This window comes from Vigna unguiculata, chromosome 6 (genome assembly GCF_037176805.1).
Source record: "Vigna unguiculata cultivar grain cowpea cultivar isolate G323 ecotype 2 chromosome 6, ASM3717680v1, whole genome shotgun sequence".
NCBI classification, from domain to species: Eukaryota; Viridiplantae; Streptophyta; class Magnoliopsida; order Fabales; family Fabaceae; genus Vigna; species Vigna unguiculata.
In genome coordinates, this window is record NC_140797.1 from 46149317 (window position 1) to 46171698 (window position 22382).

The following is a 22382-nucleotide window of genomic DNA, read 5'->3' on the forward strand; positions in this document are numbered from 1 at the left end:
TATATTTCAATAATTAGCTTTAAGATTAAAAAAAAAATCCTCTTACTTACAATATTATTAATAATGTTGATTTTTTCCTCTTTCACCTGATACTTCTTTCGCTTTCTATAATTTTATCTTTTTCCCTTGAATAAAAAGGAAAACCATCAAAACATAGCTGGTGGTATTCTAAAAGCGACATCTGGTTTTGTGCAAGTGTCTTTTGTTGTCTGCTCTGTTCTGTTCTGGTCCCTCTTCAGTGCCCACCCCGATGTTGTTGTCGTCAGGTCGAGGGAGAGCGGTTTCATGTATGACATTCATTCAAACTTTCTTCTCCTGATCTCTATCTTCTCATCAAACCCATCTTTCCCAAATGGGTTTTTTCTCTTTCTATGGTGTATTGTACCTCTTCACATTCCCCCTTGCGCCTCACGCGTTATATGATATGCTTTGAACTCATTTTATTCTGATTTTGTTGTAAATTTTTTCCTTGTCAAGGTGCTTGGGGATGGACTTGAGCTGATCAATTACGCAAATGTATTTCTGTTGCGTAGAAAGGAAGCTGTTCCTTTACTTTATCGATATAAAGTCAAGTGACCCAAGTGCCTCTTTGGATCCAAGTTAACATTACATCCACCTCATCTTGGTTCATTGGATTCTTAAAAGTCATCAACCACTGCATATTCAGATTGATTTCGAAGCATTTGGTGGTACTTGGTTGCTACATAATGCCAATTGTTCAGAAATTATATGATACTTGCAAGGCATCTTTGTCTCCTGAGGGACCCATCTCAGAAGAAGCTCTCGAAAAAGTTCGAGCCCTTTTAGGTACAATGACTATCTACCCTAGATAATGTTTCACTATAATTTTCTATGAAATGTATAATGCAGTGCCTGATTTTATTTTAGATGCTTGTTACGTTGCTGTCTGTTCCACGGTGAAGAGTGTGTCCTTGTGTTAACCTTTTCGTTAATTTCACTTTCATGCTAGATGACTTGAAGCCTTCTAATGTGGGTCTTGAACAAGAGGCACAACTGGTGCGTGGATGGAAGGGTTCTTTGAATGGTACTAATGGCAAAAAGGGGCGTAATGGAAGTTATCAGTATCCACCTCCTATTAAGTACATCCACTTGCATGAATGTGACAAATTCTCAGTAAGCTTTTCATTTACATCTTTTGATTGTCTTCTTATTAATCTGTTTGGAGTCTTCCTTTCTGAATTTAGATGTGGAGGTTGGATAATAAGGGTGGAGTTTTTCTTTTGCAGATGGGAATATTTTGCATGGCTCCAGGTTCTATTATCCCGCTTCATAACCATCCTGGAATGACTGTTTTGAGCAAGCTTCTTTATGGTACTTTACATGTAAGGTCATATGACTGGCTGGACTTACCTGGGTCAGATGATCCATTTCAAGGTGATGAACACATGCTTCAGGCTTTTATAAGATGTAGTTGCATTAGAAAAGTTTTGGTTAAATATCATCTTTCAATGATTTGGCTGAATAGGTTTTTCCTTTTTCCATCTGTTATGTGTTCAACCCAATGCTTTAAATTCTAGATAGCAGCAGACCCTGAAAGAGCTAAAGCGGAGCATTATATAGCGGGACAGTGACTGTCTGTTCTTAATTCTTTTAATATAGTCCTATATAGCAGGCAATCTTCATATAGTCATACATTGGATGAATCAAATGTGTAACAACTCTATTCACAGAATCATACAAATATCGCAGCAAGTCAGCAACTCCCTTTAACAGAAACAGAATCATAGATATGAGACTGATAGTCCGCAAAACTCCCTTAGCAGAAACAGAATCATACATAATTACACATATAAAGCAGCAAATCAGCAACTCTATTTTAGGCAATGTATATCAACAAAAAGTCATTGGTGTCCATACATGATAGATGTCTTAAATAGAACATAGAAGTAAATATCAACCAAATACAAGTTTCCTAGTGTCCTAGATACTAGATAAGAAATAGAAATTGTCAATCCTTTTCTAAATCCAAATCTTCTTCATTAACATCATAACTACTGTGACATCTGTAGATTGTTTCCTCTTTCTCGCTTAGTTTCATCAACTTACAATGCTTGGCTTGAAAGTGCAGCAGCACCTACCTATTCCTTGTCTTTCTCACGGCCTACTCTAAACCAAAGTCTCATGCACATCAGCTAAATTGGCAATATCTCGACAAGTCCAGTTGTTGTCATGTCATCATCAAAAATTCAAAACCTCTTTGGTATCCTTGCCATCGCCTCCCATTTCTCCCACTAGTCATTCATTACTACCATCAATATCATCTGAGAAGATGGTTCAATGACAACATGAGTGTCAAAGCGCCCCTTAAGAGGTTGGCTATATTTAAATAAAAACCAAGTCTTGCAACTTTTGATGCTCAAACTTCTATTCTTCAAATGAATATTATTATGATTTAAAAAATGTTAGTTTTCATTTGAAGGTGATTATAGACCTTTTATCTGTAATCTATTTCCTCATTTCTTTTTCCAGTGTCTACTATGTTTTCAACTTAAATCGTTTATAAATTTGGCATATCCTTTTCGTGAAGTTAATCACTGAAAAGTTGAACCGCACATTAATTGTAGTCTGACTACGATTTCATAATTTTAATAAAAGTATTCTAAATCATTGTAAACGTTAGAAGGTAAATATATGATGGTGGTTTTTTTTTTTTTTTTTTTTTTTTATGTAGCTTTTCCTAAATATATTTATTTGAAATTGTTTGGCAATATTACATTATAAAATTTTGCATAACCTAAGGATAAATGTTATCTGTAACTGTGCTTTGTGAATATCCTTGGGGTAAAGAATGAGTTATAGCATTGTGCACAACCTAAGGATAAATGTTTGAATATCTTCATTCTCACACTTATCTTAGGAAGTACAAGTTGAACAATCGTTGCACTTCAGCTATATAATTTGATTTCATTCACTGGACCCCTTTCTATTTTACAATTATCAATCACATTACTATTGTTTCATTTTTATAGTGTGAATTAAAGATACTTAAGAGCCAAGACGTTGCACTTGAGCTACCATTAGGTTGAACAAGGTTTAGAACATCTTTTTCTGAATTACTATAAAACTGCCTTTGTTAATCTATGGTGAATTTTATTTGATTGGAATTTGTTATTCTCAAAAAATGAAAGTTTCGTAGTCATAATTTCAGTTGTTTAACATGTCCCTACCAGACAAACTGTTGAAGACAGCTGCAAACCATAGTTAACTTTCGTGTATCCATACCCTTCACTTTTTTATGGCATTTGAAGGCTAATATTGTCATTAATACTGTAGCAGATTATCTGCTCTGTAATTTTCCCTTAGGATACATCATGTGGCATGGTTCGAGTGGGCTATATATAAATGTCACGCACAAACTTTGTTTCTGATGTATGTTTTTCATTTTGCTGCATTTTTTTATGGTTTGATTTTGGCTTTTAGAATTGAACATAGGGTTTCTAGAATTTTTTAAAATTACAAGTTTTCCTGACTTTGCATACTTGAGGGGTTGGTCTTGAGACTTCCCAATGACGTTGGACAGCTTCATGCTGATAGCTTCATGCTGATTCACAATGGTGGATACTGGTCATTGACTGGATCAGAACAGGATACCATAAGAACATTTTGATACTCTTGTTAATCTATAAGAGCAATAACGGGGATAGGAGTGTAGGCAGAAAAAAGAGAACATACTTGGGAGTAAATCTTTTTCAGTGCTTATGTAGGTAGTCAAATCGCCCAGTAGGTCTAAGAGCGGTCAGGTGCATACCCGTGGGCATGGATATCTAAGCATCATAGATTGGTTAGAGCTCTTATGGTTTAGTTAGTGCATAATAGACCAAGCACTGTCCCAAGGGACTGTGCACGGTTCAGTAAAGTCATCATACATGACGCATGGTGTTTGAATTTCCACAAAGATAATTTTATCTTGGAAACCTGCTTCCAGAGTTCCATTGGTGGATGTTATTTTGAGGTTTTCAGTAAGAATGTTGTGACTGAGTTATTTTGTTGGCATGTAAAGATGCATGCTATTATAGAGGATTATGAATTTCCATATTGATGCATGCTAATTTAATATAGATGTTTCGTTTACTTTGCTACTGCTTAGATGGTTTGATGGGTGATGTCTTTAATCTGAGTATACCCATTAAGTTAGTTGAAGAAACAATTTTATTTTAGTTTTTGCTTGATTCCTGTTCTTAGAGGATTTGCTAAACTAGAAAAGAGATTCATGATTTATCTACTTTTGCAGCAAGACCAGCAAAACTAGTGAAAGATTGTCAGATGAGTGCACCCTGTAACACAACAATTCTATATCCAAACAAGGGTGGCAACATTCATTGCTTTAAAGCCTTAACCCCATGTGCTCTCTTTGACATTCTTTCTCCTCCTTATTCATCAGAAGATGGGAGACACTGCTCATATTTCAGGAAGTCACCTAGGAAAGAACTTCCAGGTACTTCTCTTCCTTCTACTATCTTCTTCTCCCCTTCCCCCTCTTTCAATCTCGCAAGAATTTCTGAAGCATTTAGTTTCTTGCATGTGCTACTGTTAAAGGTGTTGACCTGGATCAGTCTTGTGGGGTAAAAGCATCTGAAGTGAGCTGGTTAGAAGAGATTCAAGCGCCAGAAAACCTGGTTGTTAGGAGAGGTGTGTACAGAGGCCCTACTATCAGACGATGAAGGATATAACTAATTTGTATTTATATAACTTTAGTCAGGCATGACTAGAAACTAAATATGATGGGGATATAAATTGCAGATGCTACATCTTCGGAATAATTAACCATCTCATCTGTATGGTTGGTAACTGTACATACTATGATAAACGGTGGCAGGGAATGTTGGTTAAACCTTATGTATCTTTGTTCTAACTTACCTTTTTTTGGATTAGAGGAATAGCATCAATACGAACTGTGCTCGAAGGCTCTAATTGATAGAATGGACCAACCTTTCTTTAGCCTGGGTGAAAAGATCCTATCAACTAAACCCTTTCACTAACAATGGATAAATAAATACTTCCTGGGAACTTGAGAATTAATGCACGATGATAGAACTAAGAACTAATAATGTCGTTGTCACCTGCTCATGTTATGATTTTAATCTTCATTATTTGATAAGATTGAAAATGAAGAGGTAAGGAGAATGAAATTAAGATCTTAGTTAATGAAAAATTAAAAAGAGGAGAGTCTGTCTCATTGCAAGTTAAAGTTATGCTACAAACTTCAGCTGAGAATTTGCAGTGATGACTATAAAACGAACCTTGTTAATAATGATATATATATATATATATATATATATATATATATATATATATATATATATATATATATAAATTTATTTTTTATTTTGTGTTACTGGACCTTTTTACTCTGATTGATGATAGCCTGTTGCTTCTTGCACCCAATCAATTTTTTTTGTGCACTTGCATCATAGTTTTCGGATTTTTTTTTTTAAATGAGTGGGTTAGTAGTAGCTTCCAGAAAAGTAGGTGAGTATCTTTCGGAAAAAAAATGTTTTCAAAATTGATTTAGTGTGTTCTAGAAAGTAAATACAAATGATGGAGTGCATTGAAAAATTTGATGGGGGGAAGAAACCGCCTTAATGATATATTGCTTAAGGTTTTTTCAATTTACACATCTCAATTTATTGAATACGTTTGCCTTCCCTTTTTGTTTTTATTATAAAAATATGTTTTCATATAAATATAGTAAAAAAATTATTTTCATATTTGCGTGTATATCTTTAAACCTTGTTTCATTCCTTCATTCCTTTGATTACGGTGTTTCTTCACCAAATTCTATATGAATAATACATATTCCATCAATAACATGTACAACATTATTTATTCGGTTGCTTCAAAATGTGTTTATGACTTAAAAACTTACTAATATGAAAATCCTTTTCTAAAATAGTACATAACTGGCCACATTTCTGAAAAGAACTATAAATTTTGCGAAATAAAATTTCTAAAGAAAATTGATAAATAGACGAATTGGAAAACAAAAGAATCACATTCAGAAAAAAGAAAATGGTATAAACATAAGTAATGGAAGATAATGTTTACAGCAGAAAAAAAAAAGGTTGAACAAGCATGAACTAGCCAAACAAATACATAAACAAAAAAAGAAAAAGAGGTGTACTTAATAAATTGCAAGGTATAAATAACAAAAGCCATTTTCTATGTGTGGTTGTGGATCACATCCAGATTTTTGTTTTGTAGTGATAGAAAAGAGAATTTTATTCCTTTTGATAACAACTACATGTTAATTATATTTAAGACATAAAAATATGATAAACTCTTGATGTCATCAATTAATTAGAAATTGCTATAAATATGACTCATAAATTAACTATTATAAATATTAACAATTTTGTTATGATATAATAATATAAAAAATTTTATACCAACTTATTAGAACACCTTTTACTAATAGTTATTATAAAATTAATAATCTTATCAGGTTAATTAAAATAGAGGTGTAAAGTAACAAACAAGAGAGGATGAAATTTGATGCTTAATTTTTTTTCTTGCATTTCTTATGTATTTTTTAAAATTTTTAAATCCATAAATACAGTCATTCTCTTCACTATTTAGAAAATATGCTTTCTTTACTGATTATATTTTACATTTTTATCCCTATCTTGTAATGCTTAAATTATGACATTATTGTGTTCATTAGATACTATAATTTGTTATTTCTTTCTCTATCTGTGGATCAAACTGTGATTACTTAGTTTAATATATAATTGATTGACTACATTCAAACATCATGAATTCACCATTTATAAGATTTTAAATATTCAAACATGACAATCATGAAAGTCTTCATTTTAGGATTTCCTGAAACTCCTGTTCTTATCTTTTCGTCCACAAAATATCACAGGAATAGGTGAGTTGGAAACGTCAAATGTATTTCTATAAATCTCCATCAACATTCAAATTTGAATATAAAGTAATATAAACATACAAAGATATCAAATTTGGATAACTGGTGGGTTGACTTGAGGGATTTTTGGAATTAAATAAAATAAATATTTAATATAAAGTAAAACAAAAATGTTAGTATAACATTTTGGTGATGTCCATGATTCAACCCAGGTAATATAGGATATTCTTTTTCTTTAAACAAAAATTAAATCCAGCCACACTTAATAAAATATCTGATTAGAACTTGAAAAATAATTATGCCCTGATTTCCTTAAATAACTAATAAAATATATTAGATTAAATTAAAAAAAAAAAAATAGTAGTCAGTAGGTCAATTTTAACCTCCTCGTCTAGTTTGTAATTCAAAAGGTTAGGTATTGATTATGGATAAAAGTCAAAATGATATGAATGAATAAATTAATTAGTATTTACAAACATTGAAATTCACGTAAGATTTAACTTTCAAAAATAAGCATTTTATTTATTTTCTTAATTTAGAATTACTATTATAACATATGACAGAGGAAAAAAGAGGTGAACACGAATTGTATGTTTCTGCTATAATGTAGGAAATGGAACAAGTGAGTATGATTACAATGATTAATATATGTGTACCTTTTACTTTATATACTCTTTGTAAAATTGTATACTTTCTCTGTGCTTCTATACTTAAACACTTTTGTTTGTTTGTAAGAGGTTTGAATTAACTCAAGTAATCTTTATATTCAATCAACTATTTATTGATAAAATAAAGTGATGCAATAAAAATTATCATGTATATGTTTGAAAAATTATCATGTATTCAATTTTTGATTTATACGTTTTACTATTTTTTTTTATTTTGAAAAATTTTAATGTTTTAAAACATTACTATTGAAATGTTATTTTAATTTGAAGTTTTAAATTTTAAATATTGATACACTTTATTAATTTAAGATAACATTCTGTTGTTTAGATAAGCCCTAAACTAAATTGTATAATTTTACACCATCCTAATTTGACGTTGAATTTTAATGTTGACAAATCATACCAATAAAAATAATACTATGATTCAAATATTTCATTTTCATATTCTTTTATTTTAAACTTATTTTATCCAATAAAATAAAACATTTATTACTAACAATAAAAAAATTCTCTTTGGTTTAAATTTAAAAATAGTTACATATGGTTAAAAAAACTGATATTTTATTTGTTGTTGTACTAGTTATACTTAGTCCCGGTCCTTGAATCCTTAGCATTATTGATGTACAACGGTGACTATAGTTACTTCTCTATAATTTGATGTATTTAATTGCTAACGTTAATAATACTTCAAAACAAAATAATAATAGTCCTTTTGTATTTTTTTTTTTTAATGTTAGGAGGGAGATTGTTGAGGTTAAGAACCAGTCGGATGGGACTGGACTGTGTGTAAAAATGTAAAGTTCATTTGTGAATTTTGAATCATAAGTGATATACTATTTTTGTAAGAGAAAATGAATCTAAAATTATATAAACATTTTTTAGGTGTTATAAAATATTTTGAATATGAAATTAAATATTAATGATACTTCCATAATAAATGAAATAATAATTTTAATAAATAATAAATTTTGTTAAAATAAGATTAAAGTGATTTTAAATAATTAAAATGATTCTCATATATCATGTCAAGAAAAGTAATTTTAAGCGTAAAACAATTGTATAAAACTTTTCTGTAAAGTAAGATTTACAAAAGTTATAATTCATCATGTTTCTAATAAATCTTGGGTTTTCAAATAAAAAATTTTAGAATGAAAATTCAAAAATTACTAATATTATTTTATATTTAATGCTAACACGTTGTAAGCTTTGTACAAAAACAAAAATAAATAGACGAGTAAAAAGCTATTTATTTTTAGACGATAGCCATGCCCTAGTCGTGATAATTAGTATAAAATAACGAAGAATGTCAACTCTGGTGCACATGCAAGACACAACAAAACTTCTGTTTTTCAGTTATTTAATCTCTCGTAATATGTCATTAATATATTTTCTTCTATCAGTGTTAGTTTTTGTTGCTGAAAAATTAAAGTCTCTTTTAAACTTACTAAACAAATTTTATTTTTCTCAATTGTTAACAGAAGATCGAATTTACGATTTTTTTTTCAAATCATCCATTTAACTACTGAGTCATCTTCGCTCTTAGCACAACCATGTTCTTAACAAGGAAATTTGCGGAGTTTGGTAATTGGTATCGTCTGATTTCAATTGCTGTGCCAAAATCTAAGAGCAGTAATTCCTCTTAGTGATACTGGGACAAACTCATAAGCGGCGTTGGAAACTTATGAGTTTGTTGAAAGTTTCACATCGACTTGAAATAAGATCAATTTACAATATAAATATGATACAAACCTCATTTTACAAATCAGTTTTATGAGATTGAGTTAGACTTAAAAATTCAGTTGCCCACTTTATCAGGTTGGAGGGAAAAACCATCAATGCTCCATATCATCATCACATGTTACCAGAGAGATAACTTTTCGTTCCTCGTTTATATTTAAATACATGTCTATACCCACCATCTTCCTTTTTAATCACCCAACTTGTATACATAAATGTTTCCCTCACTCTGGTAACAGTGTAGATTATAACGTAGGCAAATAAAAACTGGTATTGTTTACTCTCAGTTATTTTCTGAAGCCTTTAAACATTAATTTACACTATTAACAGGGCGTGTATGGAATCTGTCATGGCCCAGAAAATGACAGCAGAAGATTATGACAGTGCAACAACCAAAGTGAGCAGCCCAATAGCAGGGAGCAGGCCCAAACGTAACAACACCAAACCTAAACACCTAAATGACTATGACTGCAGTGTTAAAGGCAGAAGGAAGTAAATATTTTGAGTCTAAGGGCAAACTAGTATTTTCTCAGGTTGTTAGAATCTTTCATAGATATCTTTCTCTGTTATGGAAGAATATGGAGAGCACTATATGTATGATAGGTTCTTCATAAATAAAAAGGGAGAGAATTATCCAGCATTGCTTTTTCCTTATTCTGTTTTCTGCAGGAGGAAGCCTAACCTGCAAAATAGGCATTGCATTTGGTGCTTTCGTTGAGAGCTCATGGCACCATCAAAGAGCGAGGAAAAAATGGATGCCATTCTTCAACTGCTTGAGAGCCAGAAAGCATTTCAGGAAGCAATGAGTATTCGTATGGCCAATTTGGAAGCACAAGTTGCGATTCGAAACGCATCTGGAGATTCCGCAACAAATGACTCTACCCTTCAACCCTTTACTCGAACCTCTCTGAAATTAGATATGCCCCGATTTGATGGCTCTGAACCATTAGCTTGGATCTTCAAAATCAAACAGTTTTTTGACTATCATAGGACTCCAGAAGATCAAAGACTGCAAATGGTTGCTTTTTCCATGGAAGGAGAAGCCCTTTCTTGGTTCCAGTGGATGCATGATAACAAACTCATCTCAACTTGGCAGAATTTTCTTCATGCTTTGGAGGTTCGATTTGCACCGTCACATTACGAAGACCCAAGGGGAGCCTTGTTCAAGCTTTGCCAAACTTCTACTGTCCGTGAATATCAAAATCAGTTTGAATCTCTTGCAAACCGGATCGTGGGGTTGCCCCCTCCGTTTTTCCTCAGTTGTTTTGTGTCGGGACTTAAACCTGAAATCCGACGAGAGGTGCAAGCCTTCCAACCGATTTCACTGTCTCAGGCCATAAGTCTGGCAAAATTGCAAGAAGAAAAGTTCATCGAAACTTCACCCACAAACCGTTATTCCCGACCTTCCACCTCCACCACGAAACCCACAACCAACACTAACCCATTCTCTTACACCACCCAGAGCGTAAACTCTTTACCCATCAAACCCAAATCGAACCCTAATTTAGTTGCCGTCAAACGACTCTCTCCTGCGGAGCTCCAAAGTCGTCGTGAGAAGAACCTATGTTATTATTGCGATGAGCGGTATCGACCTGGTCACAAATGCAAGCGGGAATTCATGTTGTTGATTGCTGAACCGGACGACCCGGCAATGGATGAGCTTGACTTGAGTCTCCTCCATATAGATGACCCGACCCCTAATAACCCACCCGAACCTCCGGATACAACAGCGGCCCAAATCAGTTTACATGCATTGATGGGTCACTCAATTCCCCAAACTCTCAAAGTGTTGGGCCACGTTAATGTGTCCCCAGTTGCAGTACTGGTGGATAGTGGAAGCACGCATAACTTCATCCAAGCTCGCATAGCAAAATTTTTAGGCCTCCAAGTGACTCCAGCTCAAGGATTTCACGTCTTGGTAGGAAATGGAGAGGAGCTAGCATGTTCAACCGTTTGTAAACAGGTATCATTACAATTGGGCCCTCACCAATTTTTGGTTGATTTGTTTGTGTTACCTTTAAGTGGAGCTGAGATCGTATTAGGGGTACAATGGCTCACGACATTGGGGCCAGTCTTGACTGATTATGAACACCTAACTATGAAGTTCATCAAAGAAGGGAAAGTGGTGGAACTAAAAGGCCAACACCGGACAGCGCCACAAGAAGCAACTATACATCAAATCAAGAGGATGATCTCTACTGATGGCATAGCAGAATATTTTCAATTAAAATTGCTCTCCCAATCAGAGGGGCTTCCTAAACCTTCTGCTGTACCAGAAATTGAGAAAATGTTGAACAGATATTCCCAATTGTTTGAGGAACCACGAGGCCTACCTCCTGTTCGAGCAACCGATCACCACATTCCCCTATTGGAAGGGTCAAATCCGGTGAATGTCAGACCCTACAAATATCCATACTTTCAAAAACAGGAGATTGAACGTCAGATCAAAGAGATGATGGCTGAAGGAATTATACAGCGCAGTAATAGTGCGTTCTCCTCCCCGGTCTTGCTAGTGCGAAAGAAAGATGGATCATGGAGGTTCTGTGTTGATTATAGAGCTCTCAACGGAATTACAGTAAAAGATCGATTCCCTATTCCCTCCATTGAGGAACTGCTAGATGAGCTCTATGGGTCACAGTGGTTTTCAAAGCTAGACTTACGCTCTGGGTACCACCAGATCCGATTGAACGTAGGTGACATTTCAAAAACTGCCTTTCGCACGCACGAGGGACACTATGAATTTTTAGTAATGCCCTTCGGGCTGTGTAATGCACCTGCTTCGTTCCAGTCGACTATGAACATACTGTTTCAGTCTTATTTGCGTAAGTTTGTGATAGTCTTCTTTGATGACATACTAGTATATAGTAAGTCATTAGAAGATCATATTTCTCACCTGGATATTGTTTTTCAATGCCTCTTGACTAACCAATTTTTTCTCAAGCGAAACAAATGCTTCTTTGCCCAGGAATCAATAGAATATTTGGGCCATATAATATCCAGGGAGGGCGTTGGTCCAGATCCAGAAAAAATTCGTGCAATGCTTGCTTGGCCAACACCTACCACTATTAAACAGTTGCGTGGGTTTTTGGGACTGACTGGTTTTTATAGAAAGTTTGTTCAGCACTATGCTTCAATAGCTGCTCCTCTCACCAACTTGCTCAAGAAAGATTCTTTTATTTGGTCTGAAGAAGCACAACAAGCTTTTGATAAATTAAAGAAAGCTATGAGCCGTACTCCAGTGTTAACATTGCCTGACTTTCAGAAGGATTTCATAATAGAAACGGATGCGTCGGGTCAAGGAATGGGAGCTGTCTTGATGCAGAATAACCATCCCATTTGTTATTTTAGTAAAAAATTTTGCTCAAAGCCTATCTCATCTTCGACTTATGTGAGAGAATTACATGCAATCACTGCTGCGGTAAAAAGGTAGCGCACTTACCTCTTGGGCAGAAAATTCATAATTCATACAGATCAGAGGAGCCTTCGAGAATTGATGACCCAAGTGGTGCAAACGCCTGAACAACAATATTACTTGTCAAAGTTACTCGGCTACACTTATGAAATTGTGTATAAACCCGGGGCAGCTAATAGGGTAGCCGACGCCTTGAGTAGGGTCAATGAAAGTTCACCACAGATGATGGGATTGACAGTACCACAATGTGAATTGGTTGCAAAAATACAAGAGGCTTACAATTCAGATTCAACTCTTAAACAATTGTACCAAAGTGTGCTTTGCTGGCCAGAGGAGCATCCAGGATTTAAAATTGTTAAAGGAATCCTACTCTATCACGACAAGATTTATATTTCTGACCAATCCCCTCTTAAACAAGTTCTTTTGGAGGAATTCCATGCCACACCAATTGCTGGTCATGCTGGAATACATAGAACTTATGGGCGCCTAAGTGATAATTTTTTTGGAAAGGAATGAAGAAAGACGTGACTGAATTCGTTAAGGGGTGTGTCGTGTGCCAGCAAATCAAGTCACCCACACAACTGCCGTATGGATTACTACAACCTATTTCTCCTCCTACTGCCGTTTGGGAGGATATATCCCTTGATTTTGTCATAGGGCTCCCTTCTTTCCAAACGTATACAGTGATTTTGGTGGTTGTTGACAGGTTCTCAAAAGCAGCACATTTTGGCATGCTTCCAACAAATTTTTCTGCTGTTAAGGTTGCTGAATTATTTGCTTCTATGGTGTGCAAGCTACATGGCATGCCTAAAAGCATAATTTCTGACAGGGATCCCATCTTTATGAGTAATTTTTGGAAAGAACTCTTCCGAATGAGTGGAACAAAACTGAGAATGTCTTCCGCTTATCATCCACAAAGTGACGGACAAACGGAGGCAGTTAACAAGATGTTGGAGCAATACTTAAGAGCTTTTGTCCATGCTGAAACAAAGTTGTGGGGGAAATATTTACACTGGGCAGAATGGCACTATAATTCAGCCAAACATTCTTCTACTGGGGTGACTCCTTATGAGGTTGTGTACAGCCAGCCACCACCTTCGCTACCTCAATATGTCACAGGAGCTAGTCGCAATGAAGCTGTGAATGCAGATTTGACAAAACGCCAAGAAATATTGGATAAGTTGCGCTCTAAGTTGCTCAAAGCACAATCTGTTATGAAGTATTATGCTGATAAAAGAAGAATGCCTCATCCCTTCAAAATAGGCGATCAAGTTCTAGTCAAGCTGCGACCGTATAGGCAAGTGACTGCACGCAACACTAGAATATCAAAGTTGTCCCAAAGATTTTATAGGCCTTTCCGCATCGTCAAACAAATTGGAGAAGTGGCTTTTGAACTAGATTTACCTCTAGGAGCTCAAATTCATCCAGTTTTCCATGCTTCGAAGTTGAAACCATTCAACAACCAAGCTGAGACACCTAAATTGGAACTGCCACCAACAGCTTTCAATAATCAGCCAAAGTTGCAACCTCTAGCAGTACTTGATTGGCGTACTTCTGCAGATTCTGGTGCAGCAGAAGCACTTGTTCAATGGCAAGGACTATACCCCGAAGATGCAACTTGGGAGAACCTGGACACACTGTTAAAAGACTATCCAACACTGCACCTTGAGGACAAGGTGTTTGTTGATGGAGAAGGGGATGTCATGGCCCAGAAAATGACAGCAGAAGATTATGACAGTGCAACAACCAAAGTGAGCAGCCCAATAGCAGGGAGCAGGCCCAAACGTAACAACACCAAACCTAAACACCTAAATGACTATGACTGCAGTGTTAAAGGCAGAAGGAAGTAAATATTTTGAGTCTAAGGGCAAACTAGTATTTTCTCAGGTTGTTAGAATCTTTCATAGATATCTTTCTCTGTTATGGAAGAATATGGAGAGCACTATATGTATGATAGGTTCTTCATAAATAAAAAGGGAGAGAATTATCCAGCATTGCTTTTTCCTTATTCTGTTTTCTGCAGGAGGAAGCCTAACCTGCAAAATAGGCATTGCAGAATCTGAGATTGACTAAGACAGTGATAGATTAAACCATATACAGTGGAGGGTGTGTAACGATTGAAACAGCTGAGTGCATTGTCAGAAGTCAATAAAGCGGATGAAAATTTCAAATTCCCACCCTTTTCTAGATTGCTTTTGGAAGAAAGTTAATACAATTGTCAAACAATTGTTAACGAATCATATTTCTCTCCCTTCTATAATTCATCCTTCTTACTACAAGAGGTTAAAAAGTGAAATGATATGACGTGGATAGATCATATAATTGGTTACCAAGTTATGTAAAGAAAGGTATATTTTGACCAATAATGGTTGTATAGGAATAATTTTCGTCATTATTGGATGAGTATGAGTTGTTATAATAATCTCTGCTGTTCCCTCCCCGTGCATGGAAGTCTAAAGTTGTAGAGTCAAGATTCTAGTCATAGCTCATGCACTAATATTAAACTTGAATACAAATTGTCGAATGTGCACCAATCATATTATATTGCAATCATCAGTTGTAGTTGAAAGTGCTACAAACACTAAATTTTACACGTCCTTGTTTATGCACATTTCCCACCAAAATTTTCTGTTTTATAATCCACGCATCCCCAAGGCACTGCATTATTCCTTGCCAAAAGTGGTGTGAAGGGGCCTGTGGAAACATGTGTTATATTTGAAGAAAAATAAAGTAAAATTAAAACAGTGGTTCTGAAATAAGGGAAAAGTCTAAGTTTAGGTGAGAAAAAAATTGAAATATGTTGGTGAAGGTTGGGCCCCATGATATAGTTGCACGAATATTGATGTTATAGCTATCATGGTGAATGTTTGACAAAATATTTCACCTAGCTAACAGAGGTCAAACAATTAAGATAATCACGAGCCAGAAGAGATAGAAGGGTGGTAGATTTTAACAACTGTCAAGGAAAAGAGTCTGAAGCAGAGAGAGAGAGAGATAGAGAGAAGGTGGTAGTTGTCACATGATTTCCAACAGTACAAAAGGGACCAGCAGCGTCTGCATCCATTATGTAGGTTTATTGCAATTTAAAGGGAACAAGTAGCCTCTGTCTCAATTTTGTTATTCTCAATATTTCCATTTTTCCTTTCCAAACCAATTACTCTCTCTTCTACCATCTTCAACTTGTTCACTCTTAATTAATTATGGTATTGAATCAATGATTTGCCACAAACACATCCCTACCAAAAACCCTCCACCCATATGATCCAAGACTAATCCACACTTCAATCCGTTCATTCTGGAGATGACTGATATGAAGATATGTTTGGATATGCAGTTGAACACAACACATGATCTTTAGACTTCGAAGAGAAAGACATCATCTTCTTAGATGGTTAGTATTACTATTTTAGGAGAGAAAATAGGATAAACACTTAAAGATTATGCAGTTTGGTTATTTTTGTTTCTTTATCTCCTTTTAGTAGTGATTTGATCTATAAATTCTTCCCACTTTCTTTCCCATCTCCCTTTAGAGGTATTCTTAGGATCATGGATGTTCCTGAATTTCCTTTTCTTTTCTTGCCATAGCTCTTGTCCTCCAGTCGCTGCAGCTTGTTGAAGATTTCATAATCACTTGCCAACTTCTGCCCCAACGATAATTTTTCATTTTCTTTTCTTCTAGAGCGTTTTATCTAACCATGCAACATGCGTTTTGTGTATGATGAGTGAGACTGTACTTTGAAAATCTCTGATGTACTCATCATTTGTGTGATCATATATCTTGCTGTTATATACAAGGGTTGTGTGTGTTGGACACCTTGTTCTTATGCTTATCCTGTCCATTTCATCAAAAAACATACATACTTAGTTGAAAACTAAGAATTTGCATTGGTTTATGAACTTGTTATTTTTTAAATTATCTGAATTTTTTTTTCTGTTTGCCATGAACCTACTGGATGGAACCTGGTGTTATCAGTATAGTTAAATGAAAAATCACTTCTCATTCAGTTTATTGACTTAAAAAGTTAAACGAAACCTAGACGAATTCGTCTTCCCCCACAATTTTCACCAGTCTTATTGTTTGGATTTCTTCTTCAAGCCTTGATTTAATTTCTAACCCCCCTTCTACACGAGTCTTGAGTATTCCATAACTTGGTGAACTTTTTATTTTCATATAAAAGGCGCTTACAAGATAAATATGTTAGTTCATCTGAACCTGGCATTAATTAGATTTCTTTTTCACCTCTTACGCGGTAGAGAAGTTTGGTTGCATTATTTACTAGAGTCCTGATTTTCGAACCACTTCCACTTAATCAACAGTAAATTATATACATGTGCATCCATATACACATGCATGTATAATATTTGTCTAATGGGGATCCATCCAGTATAATAAATGTTTTTTGCCATAAATTTCTCACTTTAGTTACTTTACCATAAATTCATAGCATTTCCGTGCAGTTACTTGAACAGATTTAAAGCATAGTAATTGTTCGTTGAGAAATTACAGCCTGTCCTCACAGGCTCACACATTCTTGTTCACGTTACTTTAATATGCTGCACATTAAAATACTTCCTGTTTGTTTCAGACCTGAAATTCCAACTTTGTAAAGGACGAAAAAAGTCGATTGGTTGGAGGCAAAAACCCGTGCAACCACAAGTAAACATGTCAGAAGGACATGAGATTCATAACAATGAGGAAACTTCATCGGGATGTTCCCAGAAATGCTCTACATTTGACTTGAATGCAGAAGCTTGCAGTGACGATAACACTAATGGTAATGCAGAAGAGGGGTATGAGTTCACAACTAACGACAATAATATTGAGAAAGTAAAGGAGGAGGGAACTTCAGGAAATGGAAGTAGCATTTCAAGAGAAGGCAATGACAGAAGAGGAACGGTGAGACAATATGTTAGATCCAAGATGCCTCGGCTTCGGTGGACTCCTGAACTTCATCATTCATTTGTGCATGTTGTTGAAAGACTTGGTGGTCAAGACAGTAAGTACTTGTTACTTCTTGTATCTTCTTCCAAAGCATCACTACTCATATGAAAGAGTTAACACGTTTCATTGAACTCTGCATTACCTGGCGCAGGAGCAACACCCAAGTTGGTGCTTCAGCTAATGAATGTGCAAGGACTCAGCATTGCTCACGTCAAGAGCCACTTGCAGGTACCACAAATTGAAGTTTGAGAGATAAATGCTCTTTTGAATTATCTTTTATCCTTAAAGTGCGTTTTCACAAGTATAATAAATGTGCAGGTCGTCAAAATTTGTTCATTTCAAATGATTTAGCAAGTATTTGAAAATGTTATTCAAGCCTATTTTATCATATCATGATAGTTCTTCCTATAAACTATATGGGTTACTTTTGTTGATGATGTATATATAATCAACATTCAACTTTTTTTCAGATGTATCGAAGCAAGAAACTTGACGAGGTTGGGCAAGGTACTACACTACCATACTGAGTTCTTATAATTTGTAATGATAATGAGTTCTAACTTGCTATTTAGTTTTGCTAAACTTAAACTGAACAAGGATATCGACGGAAGGGGTTTTTCCAATAACGAATACTGAATTAATCAAAATGATGTAGGTAGTAAGGATTTAGGGTTAGGGTTTCTTTGTGTTAGTGAAACACATATTCCTTGAACTTTTTACAATTCAGTTATGTTTTGCAGTACTAAGTCAAACCTATAGGTGGAACCAAAACCAAAAGTTACGTAGGTCTGTGATACTCCATGAGTCCATGAGTCCTCAACAACATCTTAAGATGGGGAATGGTGGAATCATTCTGGCAACTCAATTCAACAAACATTATCATTTCCCAAGTCACACTGATTCAAGGTAACAGAACAAACTTTTATTTGCATCTAATTTGTTCAAGAAAAAACGAGTATTACATCTACATATAAAATACTTTTCATTTTTTTTTCGTTCAATTATAATTTATATACAAGCTGTTAGTTTTTATAATTAAATACAATTTAATAACAAAGTTGTGTTTACCCTTTTCCCACAAATTCTTGTAAATTACTTCTTTCGTCTTAAAATTAGCACTCTTTCTCCCCTACAAGTTTTTCTATTTTAAAAATTACTTTCTTTATTATCTTTAGTTTAACTCCTCACTTCTATCAATATTCTCTCTTTATTAACTATTATTAGTTGAATGTTACGGATATTTTAGTATAAATATAATAATAGTTAAATATTTATAAATATATTTCCAATAACTTTAAACCGATGGGAACCCTTTGAATAAGTTACTACAAAAAAAAAAAAAGTGGTCAGATAATTGCAGATATTGTTGAAATTCTTGGTGTTCTTACAAAACGAAAATTTAACAAAATTATTTCATAGTAACCCATGTCTGCAATTCTTTCTAGGCAGCAACAATGGTACATCAATCATCAACCTTTTATAAAATCAATAGGTTGTGGCCAAATTCAGCCAAAGGATACAACTACGAGACCAAGCAAATTGCTTGAAGAAAAAAGCTGGCTTCCGTTAGAAATTATAAACAATCATCAATCCAAGTTCCAGAAGTTACCTGCCATTGTAGCTCCTAAAAATGGATCACAAGCAGTTAAGCCAGATGAATGGAGCTTCGTGAACAACACAAGCGTCACAGAATATTTATCTAACAAATCCGATGAACCTCGCAACTATTCCAACAGTTTAAAGCTAGAATTTGATCCACCATTTCGGATTAAGGTAAATTAACTTACTAGGTTTTAACAAAAATAAGAACATTGTGCATCTTGTTTTTTCAACATAACGCGGAATTATTTGATTTTTTATGCAGAAAGACGAGCAAGAATTACCTAATTTGCAACTGGGTTTGAGTTACACAGTTGCAAGCGATGGTGGCAAGCTGGATCATTACAGAGAAACCCAAGAAATCAGCACTAAGCTTTCACTTTCTTAATGTTAATAACCCAGATATTATAGCTAATTATATAAATAGAGATCATATATCCAAAAAAGAAGAATAGATTCACAAGATCGATCAATGTCTGTACAAGACAAATACATGCTGGTGCTTTTTAATTTGAATCTACATAGGATTTGATTGTAAAAGGAATTGTTTCAGGATTGACACTGAGTTAGTATTATCCATTTTTGTGTGCAAATGATTGCTTAGATGTGAAGCTGCAAGAAAAAATGATGGAACAAACAGTGAGAATATGGTGGTCTTGCTTTGCAGCTTCATACTTCACTTTGCATTAATCAAATGAAAAATTTATCAGTTGATCCCTCCACCATCTCTCTTTCCCATTCAAAATTCTATTCCTACATTTACATTTCTTTTTTTCAAGAAAAAAAAATTATAGACAGAAGGATGTACATATTTACATCTTAATGGCTAAATAAAATTAACAACTAAAATCTTTTTTCTTCTTTTAGATTTCTCACAGTTTTTATTTTATGTACTTTGCATATATTAGGTAAAATTAAGAGAAAAAGAAAAGATATAATTGATTAAAAAGAAGTATTGATGTTATTTGATCTTAAAAAATTTCGTAAGAAAAAAAAATGAAGAAAAGTAACATTTCTTTTATATCATGTGTTTAGTTGTTTATAAAGCATGGCATTGTCAAAGCACTTCCAGAAATATCTTGACTAGTTTAGAATCAAAATTCATCTTGAGAAAATAGAAAAGAGGAATGTTAAAAAGACGTATGTTGTTGACTTTTTATAAGTTATATTTGGGATGAATTATATAAATGATTCTTCCTTTTTTAACTTTTATTAATTAGTTTAACTTTTTATCTTTAAAAATAAATTATTTAAATCTTTTAAGTTTTTATAATGCTGTAAAATGTTGATTTCACTAATTTAATTCTATTAACAAATTAACCCTTTTCTATTTCTTATCTTCTTCCTCCATCCTCCTTTTTTTTTCACTCCTATCCTTTTTCACCACACTTATTCTATGTTGTTTTTCATCTATTTACTATTCATAGAGATGAATTTGCTGAGTAATTCCTTGTTCATTTCAAATCATTCAGGGGCGTTCAAGAGTAATGATTTGTAAGATATAATAGAGGATCTCACCGACTGACGGTGCTAGATATATTAAATTATTAAATATTTTATCTTTATCTATTATATTAAATTTTTTTATTATTATTCTTTATTTGTATTTTTGGCTTAATCCATATTTCTTTTATTATAAATATAGTATTATGTGTATTTTTTTCATAAGGAATATTAATATTAATAATATTTTCACTGTATTCAATAAGATGCAAACGTGATTACCGTTTATATAGAACGTTTTTATTGAAATACCCTATAATTCTTTTTGTGGTGGTTGCTAGTTTATTTAGTAGTTTAGTTTGGGCTTGATACGGTGTTGTAGTGCGAGGTGTGGAAATATCTTATTATTTATTTACTTTTTAAATACTAATAACTATTTTTATATGTTTTTTATAAAATTATTTTAATTCTTATTTCTTTTCTCATCCAGTTATTTTTCTTATTTGTTTTATTTTATTTTTAATAAATATAAATTTATTTTGTATATTAACTTAAAAATATTATAATATCATCATCTACTAATATAATATCATAAATATTTAAAAAATAAGTACACACAAGTGTGGTAGTGTCTGTATTTATACTAATATAGTAATAGTATTAATCATAATAATAATTATTTATAATAAATAAATAATATTAGTGGCAAGGACAATTTTGTAATATTTCTCTTCTATCTATTGAAACTTTCTTTTTTTAATTTATTACATCACTCAAATCATTTAAACTTCATCTTTAAATTCACTCAAATTAACATCCAAATCTCTTAAAACAAATAATACAAACTTCACCTCCAAATCTATTTAAATACGTTTAAATTTATCTATTCACCCACTTCCAAATTCATCATCTTAAAAAGAACACACCCTTAATCTTGACCTTAACCTTAACCTCGTGTTCTTCTTGTGTAATTTGTTCTTTCATTTCTCATCACAACCAACATCTCATTTTTCTTCTTTTTGAATTTAAATTATACTTTTCATTGTTCTTCCTTTTGAATTTAAATTTTCATTGTTCTTCCTTTTGAATTTAAATTATACTTTTCACAAATTAACTTTATGAAACTAATATCCTATTTTCTTGTATTTATAATTGTTAGAGAATTTAAATATAAGTTTTATAATACATGGGATAAAAAAAGTTAAATACTATACGAAAAAAACTCATACATTCATTATTTTAAGATTTTAAATTAAAAATAATATTTTCTTTGTATTGTCAAAACTTTCCCTTGAATAGAGGCAATTAATTTGGAACTACAAATCTGAAAGGTGGCTCTTAGATAATTGATAAGGAGTATTTGGTGGAAGCAGGTGGAGAAGAACGTGAGGTTTTCTGACAGGATGAGGCGGGAATGTCTTGGGTTGGCAGAAATAGTAATAAACTTCATCATCTTGATGTGTGTCCCACCCATACCCTCTTAACTCACAACACTCCTCTCTACATCTTAAGTTCTCAACCAAGAATTGCTGTAAGGTAGGACCATCACACTGCTCATATCATATGCTACCGATCTCACCCAGAATCACTCCATTTTTATTTTCTTCTCTTACTTTTCATTTTCTTTAACTTTATTTCTCGTCTTGTACAAATTATATGTAAACACTTTAATTTTTAGATTTAGATGTATGA

General features: G+C 33.5%; 4 protein-coding genes across 5 annotated transcripts; all 4 read left to right on the plus strand.

Moving 5' to 3' along the window:
- The first annotated feature begins 132 nt into the window (after positions 1-132).
- LOC114186909 (plant cysteine oxidase 5-like) lies at positions 133-4892 on the plus strand. The gene is made up of 6 exons (XM_028074980.2): positions 133-287; positions 478-807; positions 971-1134; positions 1248-1395; positions 4253-4456; positions 4558-4892. The coding sequence occupies exons 2-6, from the start codon at positions 708-710 to the stop codon at positions 4680-4682; spliced, it is 741 nt and encodes a 246-aa protein (XP_027930781.2). The 5' UTR covers positions 133-287; positions 478-707; the 3' UTR covers positions 4683-4892.
- A 5126-nt stretch (positions 4893-10018) lies between these two features.
- Positions 10019-12724, plus strand: LOC146885929 (uncharacterized). Its single transcript, XM_085675138.1, has one exon. The coding sequence runs from the start codon at positions 10019-10021 to the stop codon at positions 12722-12724; it is 2706 nt and encodes a 901-aa protein (XP_085531264.1).
- A 63-nt stretch (positions 12725-12787) lies between these two features.
- Positions 12788-13222, plus strand: LOC146885930 (uncharacterized). The gene has a single exon (XM_085675139.1). It carries the CDS (start codon positions 12788-12790, stop codon positions 13220-13222), a length of 435 nt encoding a protein of 144 aa, XP_085531265.1.
- A 2482-nt stretch (positions 13223-15704) lies between these two features.
- Positions 15705-19965, plus strand: LOC114187451 (uncharacterized). 2 transcript variants are annotated; one of them, XM_085674491.1, is made up of 7 exons: positions 15705-16097; positions 16292-17703; positions 17800-17876; positions 18119-18155; positions 18389-18554; positions 19094-19421; positions 19513-19965. In XM_085674491.1, exons 2-7 carry the CDS (start codon positions 17370-17372, stop codon positions 19633-19635), a joined length of 1065 nt encoding a protein of 354 aa, XP_085530617.1. In that variant the 5' UTR covers positions 15705-16097; positions 16292-17369; the 3' UTR covers positions 19636-19965. The 2 variants fall into 2 exon arrangements, with proteins under 2 accessions (XP_085530617.1, XP_027931510.2); XM_028075709.2 differs by having other exon boundaries at positions 15708-16097; positions 17293-17703.
- Positions 19966-22382: the final 2417 nt, after the last annotated feature.